Source organism: Danio rerio, chromosome 4, assembly GCF_052040795.2.
Source record: "Danio rerio strain M-AB ecotype USA chromosome 4, GRCz13ab, whole genome shotgun sequence".
NCBI lineage: Eukaryota > Metazoa > Chordata > Actinopteri > Cypriniformes > Danionidae > Danio > Danio rerio.
This window is the reverse complement of record NC_141024.2, coordinates 22,373,272-22,392,743: the sequence shown is the minus strand read 5'-3', so window position 1 is coordinate 22,392,743 and position 19,472 is coordinate 22,373,272. Positions and strand designations below refer to the sequence as shown.

The following is a 19,472-nucleotide window of genomic DNA, read 5'->3' as shown; positions in this document are numbered from 1 at the left end:
CTAAATGTGCCTTTGTTTGTTGCAAATACATATGAAAATGATACACTGCACTTTTAACAATCTTAGAGATAAAGATAATATCTATTCGACATAAGTGGACAAAATTACTATTGTTTTGTATGACTGGTGATATGATAATGAATGTCAAATTGATAGATTGTTCTATTAATTTTGTCCTGTATGTTCATTTATATCATATGTATCTCATACTGTATTTGCAATGTATCATAACTAGTGCTGCATAATGTATCGTTTCAGCATCGATATCACAATGTACACAGCCATAATAGTCACATCGCAGAATTGCAATGCTGAGTTAAGTCGAGCAGGAGCCACAGATGATTTTTAGAGTCACCGAAGAGTTTAACCATAATGGAATGAAAGTTTATCTTTTGCATATGTTTTTAAGCCCTGTGACTGTGTAAACAGAGACTTTAAAGTATAGGCACATGAAATTGTACTGTTTGTAACTAATAAAGATGTATTTATAGTACAGTGTTTGATACAATACAGTGTTTGATTGTATAAAATACAACATCTTGTTGTACAGTCAGAGTTTATCCATTTGATTATTCTGTACCTGGATGTTGTGATATAAAATATTTCATTTTTATCTACCCAATAATATGCCAGAACAATCCCATAATCTTCCAGAATAATCCCAAATAAATTTAAATTAATTCATTCTTTCCAAAAAGAGCTATTCAAGCTATCTGGGGAAATTGTATTCATATCACAATATACTGTATATCGCAGCAAAACAAAATATCGCACTGTCCAATTTTTCCAATATTGTGGAGCCCTAAATGTAACTCATAAAAAAGGTTGAATGTGGTTTTTAATAATAGATTTTAAAAATCTGGAAATTACCACCACAAACTTGATAGCAAATACTCAACCACATGCATTTGAAAAATACTATTTTTATTTTGTCTATTGAACGTTTTTCTATTGTTTATGTTCTTCTGAAAAGTGTTTCGCTATACAAGTGGTATGTTGTGAATCATCTGTACACTCCATTGAACACACTGTACTTCTGTCCCTCACAGCCTTGTTTTCATTCCAGTCAAAACTAAATAGGGTGCTATTCTGACTGCAGCCTATTGGTATACAATACACATTTACATTTAATCCTTTGGCAGATGCTTTTACCCAAAGTGACTTGACAAATGAGGACAATTGAAGTAATCAAAGCAATGAAAGAAGAATATGTAAATATGCCAATTATAATATATTCAGATACTACAGTATCTGCATATGGACAGGAATGTGAATTAATGAGAACTTTTTATTCAAACTATGGGACCATCAACACTGAATACCCTCCTTGCGGCCTTTATAGCCACAAGACTGGAATGACTGATGAGTGGAAGAGAATGCAAGGTCTCGAAACATGTTTTTGAAGGTTGAACAAGATGCTGAACAAAAGTGATGTGCAGTTTAATGCCAGTCTTGTTCAAGCACTGAAAAACCTTTAAAATGCCTTTAAATAATAATTTTGAAACATTTCTAATGATTCTAGCACTGATACTTCAGCTTTGACTTACAAATGAACAAATCCATCCCTATGTACCTGATTTTTACATCTATATAACACTTATACTGTATTTCTTTTTGACAGTATGATTATTTGTGCATACCCTGATTAATAATCATGAACAAAGTCTTCCATGACATCTTAATCAGCACATTTATCTTTTCCTCACAACCATCTCTTTACTACATTTTAATTTGGATGCAAAGCGTCTGCTTATAATAAACAGAAAGGATGGTCTTATGTACAGTACAAAACAACTGCGCCATCTCAAAACCGATCTTTAAAGCAGCACAAACACAGTAACTTTCTAAAAGAACACATAATGAGTGAGAAAGACCACAGAAACATCAGCATCACGACACACGAGAGACAGATGAGTCACAGAGACACACAGGATCAAAAGATCCTCCATGGTCATTCGCAGACCTCCCGGTAATGAGACATAAACGTGAAAAGAAGTGTTCACATAGTTTCCTGTGCTGGCTGAAAGGACACCAGTGTGCTCAAGATGGCTCATTACCCATTACACGACTTCAGTCCATCCTCTCGGCGGAAAATCCGCCAGTAATGATAGAGCTTCAGCACAGGATTAATGAAGAAATGCTTGTCACATGCTGTGAAGCTGCACGTACATTTGTGGATCTGTGAAAGCTGCCACCGGATAAGACTGCAAAGGTCACCTTCACTGATATGATGCCATGCACTCTGTTATTGAGAAAACAGTTCGAGCAGGTGATGGCTTGCATATTTTGTAACTAATGCTAAGTTGCATGGTTTAAGCCCCAATATCCACAACAGATTTTGAGAAATAATTGACAAAAGCCTGAAATTTGAAGCAAATCATTGCTCATTTATGTATGTAACTATCATGCAGCATGACTTATCAAAAACATAATCAGAGAAAATCACTGTCACCAATGGGCAACAGGCAACAAATGTCATTAATCTACAATAATTTTTATAATAATATTTGCCATACTGAACACCTAAAATTAGGGCTGCGCAATATATAATTTCAGCATCGATATTGCAATGTTGGCATCCACAATAGTCACATGACAAAGATACAGTATGCAATGTCCAGTCTGAATTATAGTTGACCAGGAGCTACAGAATTGTATTTAATTTCTGTATTTATACGGAATTTATAAGATTTAAAGACCTCTTTAAGTTCCTCACTTTGTTGTCTTGTTTCTTGTTCAAATATCTACTTTTTAAAGTGAAAACACGATTATTTTCCTTCCCCAACTGGCAGATACTTTTACTTGTTTTATGGAAACACTCTTAATTTTGCCTTATTTCTTCTGAAGTTCTAAACAATTTTTACTTGATCTAAGAATTTTTGATATTTGGACTAGAAACGATAAAACAAAGTCAGAAAAGCATGTTTACATTGTGATTATTTGATTTCTGTACTCAAATACTGTTAGACTGAAATAGTGCTTAGAAACAAGCTTAGATTTGTCCACCTGTCAGGTTTTAGACCATGGAGCATAGCAGGTGTATTTGGAAATAACTCAGTATTTTGAGCACACTTTGTTATTATTGTTCATTTATTCGTTGAAAAATTAGAACTGAATTTATTATTTATTAACTTATTAATTTATTAACTGAACAGTTTTGAAACAAATCTTTGCACTTAACAAACAAAATTAATTATTTATAGGCTAATTGCATAAAGGTTTCCCTATCCACGAAAGCAAAATCGAAAGTGAACTTACTTTACATCCTTTAAATAGCAAATGTGCTTATTGCGCAACGCAGCTGGCTTGTAAAGGGAATGGGAGATGAGACTCGGATTGGTTTATTCTCAAAACACACCTATAACTCATTAAGAAATGCGCTTGCGCCCTGCCCTTTCTGTTTTGCGCATGGACTGTCAAAATAGAGCCCAATAAGAGAGAATTCCCATGTCAGCAATGCCCATCAAATATTTGCCATACTGAATATGTGGAACATTTGCACATTCATAATCTGCTGTGTGAAAAGATTCTGGTAGAAAGCACATCAGCAATGACCTACAGCCAATGAGAGAGCGAGATAGAGCACAGCTGGAAGTTTTGGGAGCTGTAGACCACAGCGTTAGGTGGATTTGGTTCTGCAAAAGGCTCCACTGATTTTTTTGGACTCAAGAAATGGAAAAACTTTGGCCATGTCTTTTTGATGTGTTATCTGAGCTGTAGCCTACCACAACGGCTTATCGTTTGTGTCTCTACACTCTCAGAAATAAAGGTATGTGAGCTGTCACTGGGGTGGTACCTTTTCAAAAGGTAAACATTTCTACTTGAAAGGTCCTCAAAAGTATATATTAATACCTAAAACAATTGAGAGGAACACTTTTGTACTTTTTAGGTACTAATATGCACCATTGAGGTATTACTATGGACTGAAATTTGTACCTTTCGAAAAGGTACCACCCCAGACAGATCGGGTATCTTTGTACTTTTATTTTTGAAAGTGTAGCAAGAACTCTGACTTCACATGTGATTTTGCACATTGTTATAATTAGTTATTGCTTGTGTTTATTTGTGAAACATAATTTGCAAGCCATATATATTGTCAGGCGATTAGCAAATCTATTTAGCAAATCTGTGTGCCCATGGACATGCTGATCTGACAAGGAGATGTGTTAAGGCATATTGTTGGTTGCGGCTTTTTGAGGCAACTGAAAAAGACAGTTCTATTGACAAATTTCAAAGCTGGTCTAAAGTCAATAGCGCAGTTTTTTTTATTTTTTATTTAAGGACTGTGTTGATGATATGAGACTATCCATGCGCACGTATTTTGCTTATTGCACACAAAGGGGTGTGCAAAAGCATGCATCTTTGCATGTGAAAAATTCAAGGATTGAATGTCAAACAATTATTGTTGTCTACTCTAACCTTGTGCACAAGCTGATCCTGATGCTAGTGAAGCTTACAAAGTTTATCATGTAAATGGGCACAACTCCTCTTAAAGGGAACGGAAGACTCTGATTGATTAAATGCACATTATGCCCAAAACACATCCATATGCAACAAAACATTGATCTTCTTCTGTGGAATCCATGCTGTTAGATAACAAAGTGACACATTCACAACCTGGTGTTTTGGCAGGTTGGCTTCAATATAAGCTGTTTAAGACTAATAAGTAAGTTTTGAGTTCTGAAATGTACTTAATTGTTTTGTAGTACAATGACTTTTAACATGTGAAACGTTCAATGGGTTCAAGAGTCATATGTCATTAAAGTTGGCAAAGTATTTCTAATGAGCCTACGTTTAATGTATTTGTTTACAAAGAATGCACTACATGGAGTTTTTGAAGTAAAAGCATTGTATTTTGTAAAATCTTGTACAAAAAGTTTTCATTAACTGATAATCTGCTTTGGAAAATATGGGTTTTATTGGCTCTAGTGTGGAAACTGGAAACTCCAGTAAATACACAGTAAATACACAGATCACATTACTTTTCTAACAACTGCAAGGCCACAGATCTCAAAGTTGGCAGATTGTGGTGGAATAGTTTGGACCATTTTCTGAGCATACTCTCTTAATACATTGTCAACATTGTATGTGTACCACTGAGCCCATGGCTTTGTCCCTAAATCTATAGAGAGACCTCTTAAAGCATCATAAGCACACTACCAACATATCTGTTAGTCTGTTACAGAAGTCATGCGTTTTTATGCTGCCTTTGAAGATAGCATCTCTAGAGCAAAAGTGTCCATCCTGTAATGCTCTTAAGAGGAGCTCGACAGGAAAGATGAAGTGAGAGGAAGTGAGGAATTCTCTTCAAAGGTGTGAGAAAAGGGCACTTTTAACCAGCTGAACCACTGGGCAGTGCAGTGCACCATTGAAATGGTGGCTGGGAGTCTTTGAATACCAGAGAATTGATCAATTTACTGCGGAGTGAAGCCTGCTACCAATGGGAAATATACCACAACCATTTCGAATGGATGAATATGAATATGTCATGGTTATGTTACGCATGATCTGTGGTCACTGTGATTTCAAGGTCTTTTTCTAATCACATCTTTTGCTTTTATTTCCTGTCTCTTCTTTTTTGTATTGCGAAAGAAAGGCAAAAATTCTCCCGTTTTACTATTTAAAAGTTTAGTTTCTGTACATGTTTTATGTGAATTTACAATTAATTAGTAAAACCAGCAATTTTGTAAAATTTTATTATTAATATTAGTAATTAAAAATAACTGTTTTGTATATAAATGTTTTCTAAAATGCTATTTATTCCTCTAAAAAAATGCATTTTTTATATATTACTAACTTACCATTACTTCAGCCTTTAGTTTCACATGATCCTTCAGATATTCTCCTAATATGCCGATTTAGTGCTGAATAATTTATTATTATCACTAGTGGAAAAAAATTGTTTAAAAAACAACCTTTATACATTTTCTCTGGATTGTTTTAATGAATAGAAAATTAAATTGAGCATAAATTAAAAACTTTTGTCTTTACTGTCAATGTAATGTCCTTCACGAATATTATTTCTGAGCTCAAATGGTAGATTATATAAATAAAATAATGAAAGAAATATGCTTAAAATAAAATGTAAAAGTTCTGAACCAAAGAAACGGATGCAATAAATGTATTTGAGCTATAAATATATATTTTGGGCATGACAGAATAAAAAATTATCTCTGCCCAACATTCTCCTTCTCTGCCGCTGAAAATTTTATTCACATATTTATGGCATCTAGAATCTATTGGAACCACATTTTTTTATGGCACATCATCCAAAACCCTTAGTAAACTCTAGTATATGCAAAACTCTGCTGCAAGTTTGCCTGCTCATTCTCATTCTCATGACCTTCTTCTCTTCATTCCCAAAGCCCTTCAAAACCAGTATCCTTCGGCAGAACTCAAGCTCCTTCAAAGCTCAAAAAAGATTTCCTTCCTCGCTTTTCATTTATTAGTCATGTTTTCAGATACTTTTAAAGGTGCAGTTTGTAATATTGACAGCTAGCAGATGAAATGGGCACTGCCGTCCAAATTCAAAATACTGGCAGACATGGGTTGCCAGATTAAGAACACCAACTGGAGCAAGCACATCCAAGCTTTAAGCTGTCTTTATCTCTCAAATGCATCTCCAATATTTTTTATTTCAGATCATAAAGTCTGGGTAAATTGCACTGACAGTTACAAATCAATACACCCTTCTCTCTTATAATACTGAATACTTGATGCTAAAATATCTTCTCAAATCTATGTACTGTTTATTTATGGCAAGGTTAGGCAGTCCTTCACAGCATAATTCAGCTGTCAAATGGGAGATGGTGGTTTATAAAATACTTTATTAAATAAAAATACTGTATGCATACTTGGCACATATATATATATATATATATATATATATATATATATACACGACAAGTTTGACAAACTTCATTTCGTTTTAACAATTTAAACAATTTTAAATAATTGAAACCATTGCTTTTGTGTTTTTGTTAGATATACATTAAGGGTGTTACGATCCTCCAAATCCTCGATTCGATTACATTTTCGATTCTAAAGGCACGATTCGATTGTATTTTTGATTATGAATAATTAATTAATTAATGACCAATTAATTATTTGTAGCCTACCGTTTAAACTACCTGACCTGCATGTTCTTTGTTTTACCCATAAACAAATCATACAGTAAATGAATAAAGGCAAGATACACACATAATTACCACCTGTCGATCACTTTTTCTGCGGGACTCGTGAATAGGCAGTGATCTGTGTCGTTATAATGGCGTCGGTAAAAAAGACGCACAACCAACAGGAACCAGCCAACAGTATCTGAGGTGTTCGCTAAAATGACTAAGTACAAGTGAGTGAAAAATAGAAGCAGTCCTCTGACTGCCTGGACCTGCTGTCTTGAGCGCATGGCTGTGTGTTCGTCTGTGTCTGTGTGGTCACGTGGTGTGCATTTTCAGAGGTAGAGAGGAAGGAGGGCTCAAATCGTTGTCGTTCTAATCGTTGTCGTTCTAAAATGCCATTTAAAAACAAATACAGTGTAAACAGGGCCTGAGTGTGTACTTTTCGTGAGCGGATTTGCAACGGGGGCGGGCGGAGGATCGCGATGCCGGTGTTGTCTATCGGACGAACCGTACGTAATACGTACATAGCAGAGCTTGCAAAACTGTGTTTTTTTTTGTCGACAACACGAACGTTGTCAACATAACTCACTGGAAATCCAAAATGCTTACACACGGGTATCTTTATTGAAAGAGGAGAGGGTTTAAGTTCTGTCAACGGGTCTCCTGCTACTGCAGTTTAACAAGCACTCCAACAAGCGTTTTTTTCCCGCTTGGCAAGCCAAGCTGACGTGACATGGGGGCGACGATTCTATTTTTTGATTCGATAATCGAAATTGAGCATAAATTTAGATTGATTTCGATTAAAAATCTATATCGTGACACCCCCAATATACATAGATATACATAACAAGTGTTAGAGAGAACACTTGTTAGATATTTTCAATAAATTGGGAAGTCAGAGACAAAAACTTAACAGGTGCCCATCATGGGCTTCACAGGGGGCTACAGTCACATGATCTTAAATGGGGTCCCTCAACCAAAGTCCTTTTAAGGCAAGTCATTTCACTGGCCGGCTATCTTTGAAACGCCTCCCGGGCAGTATGCTCAGGCATCCTGTCTGAATGGCGAAACATCAAATTCTCCAAATTTGCTTGCCAAGCTTACGATTGAATTTCATATTAGGGATCACCAATAAAATTGAACAACTGTCTCTTTAGTTTCATTTCCAAAAGTCTAAATCACACAAAATCTGCAGAAATTCACGTCTGGTGTGAGCCCCGCCCCCAGAGTATCATCATTCTATAGCGATCAATGATTTGCTCCTGTACTAGAAGGCGGGCTTTTTTCACCAAATAGCCATCAATGATTGGCTCCTGTACTAGTTGGCGGGGCTTTATACACCATATTGACAGTTACACTTTTCCCCATTCAAAAAGATACGAGTGACACGTCTTGTGTATTCTATACGCTTATTTCACACGGCTGCCATTTTAAAACACGAAAGCAAGGCTGCGGTTGTAAGAAACCTGGAAGTATAGGATCAGCGCAGTAAACATAGCCGTAACATGCTGTGTACTACAAACTTCCAGCTGTTGCCGCGATTTTTAAACGCAGATATGGTGTAAACATCACTTTATTATCATTCAATAAGTTTAATTTAAACAATTTAAAGCATATTAGGCATCAAACAACATCACAATCTCTTAAGGGTAATACGCTTAAGTGTCCTCCTAGGCTTCAGCCCATGGAGGCAGGTAAACACCGTGGGGAAGCTTCCCTGCTTTAGCCTATGTAACCCAGTAAGTGATAAAGCAATGCAGTCATCTGTAGCACATCCTCATGTTGTTTGTAACAGGGTTGTCCCGTTACTGAATTTTTTAAAATGTTAATTTTAGGCTAACATTCAAGCGCCACGGAGTGCGTTCATAATCATAGCGGATTTACCTTAGTATTCACCAGTGATGACTGTGATTGGCCATGAAAGACATCAATATACTGCTCTTCACAGATTGCAAGCACAGATAGACGGACATTCAAGCATTTTAAAGCCGTGAAGATCAGTCGATTCATCAGCAGATCATTCTCTGTGCTTGCACTTGGTAAACATCAGTGAAGTGAGGTGAAATGATGACCTTCACGGCCAATCACAGTCATTTCTGTTGAGCACATGAACACCATGGCAAATCAGCGCTGTTTAGGAAGGCCATTAACAGTGCCTTAAATGTTAACAGGAAATGGTCGTTTTTTTTTTTACATTTCAGTACCAAAATTTTTTATCATGACGAGTCTAATATAGTGAAAGAATCAGTTCATTAACTTAAGTTTGATGAATGGCATCTAAAACGTGTGTTTGGAAAGGAAAACGTTAGCCAACTAGTGCCATTTCCCATAACTTAGATGAAAATTAGGTCCAATATCCCTTTTATTTTCACTATTTATTTAGAATGGACCTTCGGGTCACTCGGAAGGCGGCGAAATGAAAAACAGCCATATACACAACATCACGTAGGGGAAAGGGCAGAGCTATCGGGCACACATGTCGGATAACTTTATTTATTTTGGATGGTGAAAGCGAAATTCTCCTACGAGAGTGATTATAGCGCCTCCCGATGGTGAACGCGGTTATACTCACGGCAGGTATTATTTAATAATTCTGTAATTTATTTCACTGATTTGGCAACCGTCAAACGTCATTAGGGAAACGGTTTGAATTTCCGCTTAATAAAAAAACATTAGTGGTCCTTTTGGGACGACACTACATACATATACTATCCTGTTAAGTGTGTAAGTGCATAAGTACATAGTGCATAAATGCATAGTGTATAGTGTGCCAATTGGGAATGCAGCTTAAATCTATAGTCAGTCTATAGTCTATATCTAATAAAAGTTTTCAGTACAAATACCGATTAAAAATGAGCATATACTGTAGTGTCACAGCAGATTACATAGTTTTTAATGACCAAGCATATAACGGTCCTATGTTTTTAAAAATATATGGATAAAAAAAGTACAGCCATATAAAAATAGTCACTTGTAAAATAAGGCCTGCTGTATTTATTAATGATTTTATTTTTGATTTATAAGGGTTCTAGTTTCTTGAACTATGCTTAAGACAGTCACACCATTGGACAGTTTTGAGATTTGGCTCAAAAATGTAGAAAATGCAATAACACAGCAGTTTGGACATGAAAGGTCCATGAAAGTCAAAGAAATGTTTAATCATTTACTGTGTTTTAAATTTTGTTATTACTAATTAAATTCCTTTTTGTCATGTGTGAAAGTAAAAATGCAACTTCATGTCTACAACTTATTTGTCAATGCGAACTCACAAACAATTTATGTCTTTTACCAACTACCATATTTAATTTTGTGAAACAGAGAAATCGAGAGAAAACTTTCATTTGTATAAAGCAAGGCAGGAACCCTCTGCTCAATGTGCTCTATCTATGAGCCTCAGATTCCACTATATGAAAATCTGCAATGCTGTGCTTTTAAATAAAGACAGGTTAAACACTGCAACAGTGGCGCAGTGGCTCAGTGGTCAGCACTGTCGCCTCACAGCTAGAAGGTCACTGTTTCCAGTCCTGGCTGGTTCAGTTAGCTTTTCTGTGTGGAGTTTGAATGTTCTTCCTGTGTTCCCGTGGGTTTCCTCTGGGTGCTCTGTTTTCCCCACAGTCCAAAGACATGTGGTATAGGTGAAATGAATAAACTAAATAGGTAGTAGTGTATGTGTGTGAATGTGAGTGTGTATGGGTGTTTCCCAGTACTGGGTTTAAACTGAAAGGGCAACTGCTGTGTAAAACAAATGCTGAATAAGTTGCCGATCCCTGATAAATAAAGGGATTAAGTCGGAAGAAAATGAATGAATAAATAAAAAAACTGCAACAGAACAGTCTGTTGCTGCATCAAGAAATGCCAATTGAATGTTTGTTGATGGTGAAAGCTGTACATCATTTGTGTTTAGTAGTGATGCTGCTGGTTCTAAGGGCCAGTTCTGATTTCAGATTATCAAGAACAGAGTGGAGATGTGTGCTGGACTCATCTCCATACTTCAGCTTGTTTCTTGGAAAAACAGACATTGAAAGTTTAAATAGACCATCTAGAAGTTCATGAGATGCAGAAGCAAATATCTGTCATGGTTTAGGGAACAGCAGAGCTAATGGTATGAGTGTGAGAAATGTGTGCACAAGTACCATTGTCATACTATATATTGACAGAATACAGAGCCATATAGAGCCATTGCAATGACGTCTTTCACGGTAAGTCAGTACTTATCCTCTTGTTTAGTGTCACGTCATGCAAAGATGCTTCCAGGTCCAATCGCTCTATCAAACTGTATGGGGAGACTCAACAAATAAGAATAATAAACGTTTACAAAGCACTGTAATACTTTCGAATATCACAATTACAATATTTATTTATGCCTAATATACAACGGCAAGAAAGTGATAAATTTTTTATAAATTGTTGTCTGTGATGCAGCAAGTCCAGAGACTGTTGTGTACACCATGATTTTACATCAAATTTACTTTAATGTGTGATATGACTCAAAAGTGGTCATAAACAAATATTTTCTCAATTCAAATGAGTAGCGGCTTGGAACTGGAAACAGTCTTGCATACGTCACTACTTAAGAAAGAAGATAAGATCAAGTCTAAATCTGCATGTGCAGAAATCAGAGAATCAGAAAATGTATATTCTTGTTTTTTTATTGTATTAAAAATGTCCAAAATTATCGGGTATATATTCCTCATGATTAACACAATTGCTAGCTAATGCACTATTAAATGTTACGCAATACAACAATCACAATTTATGCCCTCGCCTATATTCATTTTTCGCCAAATAGCATCAGTGATCAATTTTTACTGACGTGTGTTGGCAACAGAGTGATTAATATCATACTGACATTTTTCTGACAGCTCTGTGCCAGAGCCAAGTGGGACATGCCAGGACTCTGCTCTGTTATGGATCTAGCTGTCACTTTTCGATAGAATCTAAGCTCGTTTAATAACAGAAGAGCCTTAATTTGGATCCATCGTTTTATCACGAAAGCTTTCAAATTCAGTGCAATGTGACATATTAATGAAAAATGTTCCAAAACCGCCCATTTGGGGTTGGAAGATTAGAGCAAAAGGTTGTAAGTCTCCTCTCGATATGACTGACAGAAAGCCTCTCAAACTGCAAGAGATTTTGCTCAGAACGTTGCATCTGTTGTCGTCCCACGAGCCCACAGGCTGTAATAGCTTTTGTGTCTGCTCTTCCAGTCTCGCTGGGTTTGCTTTTATTAGTTCCTGTCAGTGTCTGGCCCTCTTTGCTTTGCTATCGGTGCTCGAACAAAGTTATTATCTAATGTAGGCTAATATGGGACATAAAGACCCTCGTTTATGTCAATTTCTAAGACAGAGTTTTGGAGGATTTTTCTCATTTTTCAGCCCAAACAGTTGCACATTACGTGAAATGGCTGTAATTTTTCACGGGCCAAAGATGAATGAGCACAATTAGCCACATGCTTGCCTTCACATGAAAACAAATCACCGCGAGCCCTACAAAGCTCTAAATGTGACCAAAGGCTCGACCATCAGTAAGGCTGTGATATTTAGCGATACGGATTTGTAAAACTACACTTTTTTTTTTTAATCCTGCTTTAAGAATAAACAAAAAAAACTCACTTGAACATGGAAACGGCAGATTTTCGACAGATAAATATGCTTGTCCACACAAAAGCAGATTCTACTTAATAGCTGAGGCTTTTGGAGTCAATTTACAATTGATTTCACTGTAATTATCTCGAATTTATTATCAAAGGTGGTTGATTTTATTCAAAGGTGATGTTTTAATGAAAATGTGGTCCTTGGTGATTCATTAAATGCAAGTTATTTGCTCTTTGAGAGGAAAAAAAACAAGGCAAAACACTGTAAATACACTGAGGTTTTATGAAGCAAAAACAAAAAGTTTGTGCAAAACACAAAGCATTATTTATAATATTATTATCTTTAATTCACAGCCCCAACAAACAGTCCTGAGTTTGTTTACAAAGGAGAGGGAGGACGCATGGTGTATAGTTTATCAAAACCTTAGTTGTGATTATTTTGCAAGCATGCTATCTTTGTTTATAAAAGTAAACAAAAACTTACCTATATAACAAACTAGTAGAGCTGTGCGATTTGAGGAAAATATCTAATTGCGATTTTTTTTTAAGATATTGCGATTGCCATTTGATTTGCGATTTAATTCAAGCTTCAACCTGATTTTAACTAAATTAAAGCTTCAGCTCAATAATCTGCAATTCGTTGCAACAATTCTTTGACAGCTCTTATAAATTTCCTTGACGTAGGGTGTCATGGAGAGTCATAAGCGACAATTGGGCGTCGTGACACAAGATTCCATCGTTTCTTCTTGTGTAATGGCACAGTTCATGACAACCAATACCAGTCTGTGAAGCCTCACGACACCATCGCAGAAAGTCCAGCATGTTTAATCTTCTGATGCATAGCGGACTGGTCTTAAAGCAGTTCACCTCAGATGTTATTTGTTATTTTTGTTTATATGTACATATATATTTTATATTGTAGCCTTTTGCGATTAACTAATCGCAACACTTCAAATTGCGACTGTAATTCAGTTTCAATTAAATGCACAGCCCTACAAACTATGGATGCTCTGATCAATGCTTCAAGGCCAATACAGAGTACCAATCATCGTGATTGACTGACACAGAGTACCGATTCTGATGCTACTGCTAATGCTACAAACTGCTTAACAAAGACTTATTGTAACAAGAGTTGTGTACGAAGTTGCATACTACATTTGGATACAATTGCATACTGCCTTTGAATTTCTTAACGACCATTAGAAACTATGTTCTATAGAATAAATATGAGTAATATGAATGAATTTGGACGTACATCTGCCCTGTTGTCTTTAACACATGACCTATTCACATAAGTTGCGTTGCTTCACTCTCTTTCATATACACATTGCAATTAGCCTAGTCTTACTTTGTTCTAAAGGAATCTAAATTGGTAAAGAAATGTAAATACTTTTGAGTGTGTAACAGAACAGTGCAATCTTTGGGACATACTACTTCTTCATTAACATTGTTCTGCATGGTTAAGTGCCCTGCTGTCATCTTGTCACATCATCTACATTTTTTTAAAATTTCCTTTTCTACCAAATTGGATATTTTCAATTAGATTTGATATTAATTAACAATCCTTCAAACATCTTTACCGAAGTGTCCAATTAGACCTTATGTTGAAATCCAAATCCTTTACATGTCAGCTCGATCCCATTCAAACAAGTTTGGTCAAATCCTGCCTTTCATCTCGGCTCATATCGTCCATTGACCACTCCTCACTCACCACTGGAGTTGCCCTTTCTCATTTCAAAACTGCAGCTGTCACCCTTATTCTGAAAAAAAATAGATCTCAGTAATTTCAATAACTTTCACCCAATTTCTAACTTACCCTTCATTTCCAAAATTCTAGAAAAAAATAATTGCTACCCAACTCCATTCCCATCTCACTCATAATAACCTTTATGAATAATTTCAGTCTGGTTTCAGGTCCCGTCACAGCACAGAAACTGCACTCATCAAAACCAAACAATGATCTCCTTATGGCAACTTATTCTGGATCCATCAATATTCTCATCCTACTCCATCTGAGTGCAGACTTTGATACAATATCTCACTCCATCCTTCTCATCAGATTAACTTCCATTGGTATCACTTACACTCCATTTGACGGATTTTACTCATATCTTTCCGGGAGCACTGAGTTCATTCAAGTCAAAAGCTTCAGGTCACAGTCCTCCCCAGTTACTACAGGTGTTCCCCAGGGCGCTGTCCTGGGGCCCCTTCTCTTCTTAATCTACCTCCTTCCACTTGGCTACATTTTTTGTAAATTCAATATCCACTTCCACTGCTAGGATGACATCCAGTGTTACCTCTCTAGCAAGCCCACCTCTTCTATTCCACTCTCATTAATTGCCTTTCTGAAATAAAATGCTGGTTCACTTCAAATTTCCTAAAACTTAACAGTGATAAAACTGAAAATCCTCTTGTTGGCACCAAATCTACACTCTCTAAATCTGACTCCATCTCCCTTACTATAGATGGCATTTCAGTCTCTCCCTCTCCTCAGGTTAAGACTTTGGGTGTCATCCTCGACAGCTCACTTTCTTTCCAGTCTCATATCAATAACATAAAGTCTGCATATGTTCATCTCTGTAATATAAATAGTCTCTGCTCCTCTCTCACCACTCGCCTCTATCCTCATATGTAGCCTTGTCACCTCACGCATTGATAATTGCAATTCTCTCCTTTATGGCCTTCCCCAGAAATCCCTCGACTGGTCCAGAACTCAGCTACCTGCATTATCACCAAAACTCCTTCTTTTCACAATATCACCCCCATTTTAGAAGATCTGCACCGGCTTCCAATCCAACCCAGAGTCGGATATAAAATCCTCCTGTATACATTCAAGGCCATCCATAACCTCGCACCACCTTATTTGTCTGATCTCCTCCATATCATTACTCATTCCTGCTCCCTTAAATCCTTTTCCTCCATATCACCTCTCTGTTCCCTCTGCCGTCAGAGCTTTCAGTCTCTCTGCTCCCAATCTCTGGAACTCTCTTTCTCCTGACATCCGCAACGTTGACTCTCTCCCTCTGTTTTAATCCAGACTTCAAACTCATCTGTTCAAAATAGCTTACTCTTTATAACTGCATGCTACATTCTGTACTAAGTCTTTGTATTTTGTAATCTTCTCTATTTTTATACTGCTGGTTTATTTTTTGAATTGTTTTTACTATTGAATTGTGTTTATATTTTAATTTTTTTTATAGTTTATATTTTTGAAAATTGCTTTAAATAAAATATATTATTATTATTATTATTATTATTATTATTATTATTATTATTATTATTATTAATTACCCATTGGTTTTACGTGTCTGCCATGTTTGTAGTTTGTAAGGCTTTGCTTATAGTTCTAACTGAGTTCAAGTCCAATATTAGTGGTTACAGTATACACATATAAGCACTTCGGATTTCTACGGGAATTAGTAGACCATTTGTGCAACTTTGGAATACCATTTAGGACAGATAGTATGCAAATTGGGATAGTATAATTTCCACTGGATGCACAGCTCAGATTCTTGCCAGAAGTAGCAGGTTATCCTGATGGTCTCACCTACTGTTTTTCAAATACTATGATTTCAGACATACTCTGTTCACATGCTGTTTTCTACATACTATATAAATGGAGATGTATTTAAACAGGTTGCGCCACAAAGAAAGCTTATTTTATTCCATTTGTTTTCTTGTCAGGACTTGTGTAGTGAAACTGAACAGGCATCTGTCAGATAGGGCAGATTTTATATAAAGTTGATACTTTAATAGCTGTTGACAGCACATGTGCAGAAAGTGTGGAAATTCGTCACCTCTAAACCACTTCTTCAAAAACATGGCAGGCAAAAACAGAAAAACTACTTTAGTCAACTTCACTAATAAATAAGTGCCAACCTGCTTTCACCAAGTAGGACATATTCCTGGAATAATATATATGTTGATCCTGGAACAACATTCCAGTCAGACAATCAGAATTAAGAGATAGAAACACAAACACAAACTGGTTATGTTAAGATTAGGCTTACTGTTTGGTTTCTGCATGATTGTTATCCAATTATCATTCCCCTCTTTAGAAAATCTTAGTTTTAATGTGGTTGAGTGGGTTTAGGGGTAGGGAATAGGTATGGATTACATTTTTAAACAAAAATGATGTTCTAGCATCAACATAGATGTTAATCCAGGATTGCATCATACTTGGCAAAATCATGACGTGCAATGAATAACACAGCTTATCATCGGTTTCCAGGGTATAGATTATTAGCTTTAACCATTAGCCTATGCTGGTAGATGCTCTAACAGACCATAATGAGGACAAGACTTACAACAACACTGAAATCGCCTTTATCTAAAAGCACTGTTTTCCATTTAATTTCTGGCTAATTATGCGCTTAGACTGACTTGTCTGACAGCTGCGTTTGCTTCTTGCTTTTTTTTTTTTTACAGCGTCTCGCACATGACACAGCATTCCAAGTATAAGATGTTCAAGTTGTCTCTGATTTTTTAAGTTATACTGCATTTCATCTTGTGTTTTTCAAAAGCAAAAGCTCCACTGATCCCAAGTTCCTTTTCTAGCTCTTAAAGACACGGTTTAACACAAAATGGCCTTTGTGTTTATTTCCACACATAGAAATATAATATATGGCAATTATTACTTTTTGTATTTTGGGATTTCACATACAGTGCTCAGCATAATTGAGTGCACCACATTTTGAAAATGAATAATTTGATCTATTTCTCAGTGAATTTAGGCAATGTATTTTGGTGCATTTAAACAAAACCTATTTATTAAACAGATATATTTATTAAAATAATATTTTAGTCACTGAACATATTTAGAAATTGAAAGATAATACAATTATTTTCAAGCTAAATATTGAAAAAAAAATTACAACCTACACATTTTAAACAAAAATTGTATTTATTTTATTTTTTGCTTCTCTTGTTTTTTCCTCTTTTTTAAATTTGTACTTAATATTTTTCTATAACATGTAAATCGGTGTAGTTATCAACTGGACCATTGGACCAAATTAACTGGACTAAATTGAACCAAAAACTGAACCAAATTAACTGAACCATTATCGTGAGTTATTATTTTAGATACGCTGCAGATTAGGCTTATAATATAATATTGTATAGCTTCCTATTAAAAATATGAATTTTAAAAGATAGATTTGTGAGAGGTGCACTTATGTATGCTGAGCATTGTAAATAAAAATGTCATATGTGCAACATATATTTTAAAATATTGCCAAAAATGGTTTCATTTTGGTTTTTAAATCAATTTAAATACAAATATGTACATATATTTTAAAATAAATTAGCTATAATGGTATATAGGAGCTCATATATGACCATATGGTTCGGGATCTGTAGAGCTACGCAACGATGGATATTCTCTTCAGTGTTTGGACTCTCAGTAGTGATTATTAAACCACACTGAACTGTGCTAAACTGAACTGAAACTCTGAAAATTGAACTGACACTGTTTCTATTTATTACGATCTTTTATGTGAAGCTGCTTTGACAAAGTCTACATTGTAAAAGCGCTATACAAATAAAGGTGAATTGCATTGAACTGAATAAACAAACTTATCAGATATATTTGAACTTATGCATATTTGAAATTTCAATGGTTGAAAGAATAAATCAACAGACCTTTTTTTTAATATATTTCAAAGCACAAGTTGCATTAATGAAATATGTTGGGCATATGTGAAATTTAAATCTGAATTTGTATATCAAATGTCATTTGCATATACTTTCATGCATCAGTTTTATATATATATATATATATATATATATATATATATATATATATATATATATATATATATATATATATATATATATATATATATATATATAGGATAAGGGTGACTTTTCATTATTTTTTTATTTTTAGTTTAAACTATGGCTCTCAGTGATTCATTAAATGCAAGTCAACAACTAAGTTTGAGGCCAAATTAATACCCGTTGCACCTGACGATTCAGTGTGGATTTATGACATGAAACTAACAAAAAACACTGAACACTATTGACAACATTTACACTGTATAGTCTGTTTAAACTGTACCTACACACAAATCTTCCAAATTAATACTCAAAGTACATACACTAATCAAGTAAAATGACTCAAGTATTTTACACCCCTGCAAGCAACTACTACAAAATGACTAGAACACACAGCATCTCTCTAATAAGTCTGTGTTTTCACACTCAACCATCTGCCCTTGACATGAATGAGAACTGATTGCTCTTTCCAAGTATATTACACCACCCTGATGTGTCTTGATTACAGACTGGATCACAGAGATCCAGACAGCGAAAGACACATATATTCTGGCCGAAACACGCTATGACCGACCCCCAGTGAATGAGTGTCCTGTAGGTCTGCAGAACAGAGGGGGCACAGCCAGTGTGATGTGCCTTTTGCTTCATGTAAAGAGAGCACTGATTGCTTTCAGTGGCCCCTCTGGCCTTCAGCAAGTCTATTTCCATTATCCCAGCAATCGATTCGCTGCAGCTCCGCCATCCCTCTGCCCTTTACTGCAAACTTTAGCCTCTTTCTGAAACACAGGCCCTCCGGTGCTCAACACATCTGTGTTTTCTTTCTCGTTCTTTCCATCTCAGATGTGACCAGAGCGATTGAGCTGCTGGAGAAATTACAGGAGTCGGGTGACGTCCCGGGTCACAAACTGCAGTCCCTGAAGAAAGTCCTACAGAGTGAGTTCTGCACGGCCATTAGAGAGGTGAGCCCTGCGTTATGCTTCACCTTT

General features: G+C 35.9%; 2 protein-coding genes across 8 annotated transcripts in view; one reads left to right on the top strand and one right to left on the bottom strand.

Moving 5' to 3' along the window:
* Positions 1 to 19,472, top strand: part of lin7a (lin-7 homolog A (C. elegans)) — a 99,920-nt gene that overhangs the window by 21,728 nt on the left and 58,720 nt on the right. For both annotated transcript variants that reach the window (XM_087246286.1, NM_200709.1), the window contains 1 exon segment: positions 19,327 to 19,445. In XM_087246286.1, the coding sequence (XP_087102412.1) occupies positions 19,327 to 19,445 (119 nt within the window).
* The window catches only part of acss3 (acyl-CoA synthetase short chain family member 3), a 239,992-nt gene that overhangs the window by 164,633 nt on the left and 55,887 nt on the right, over positions 1 to 19,472 (bottom strand). The gene's annotated exons all lie outside the window — the stretch shown is intronic.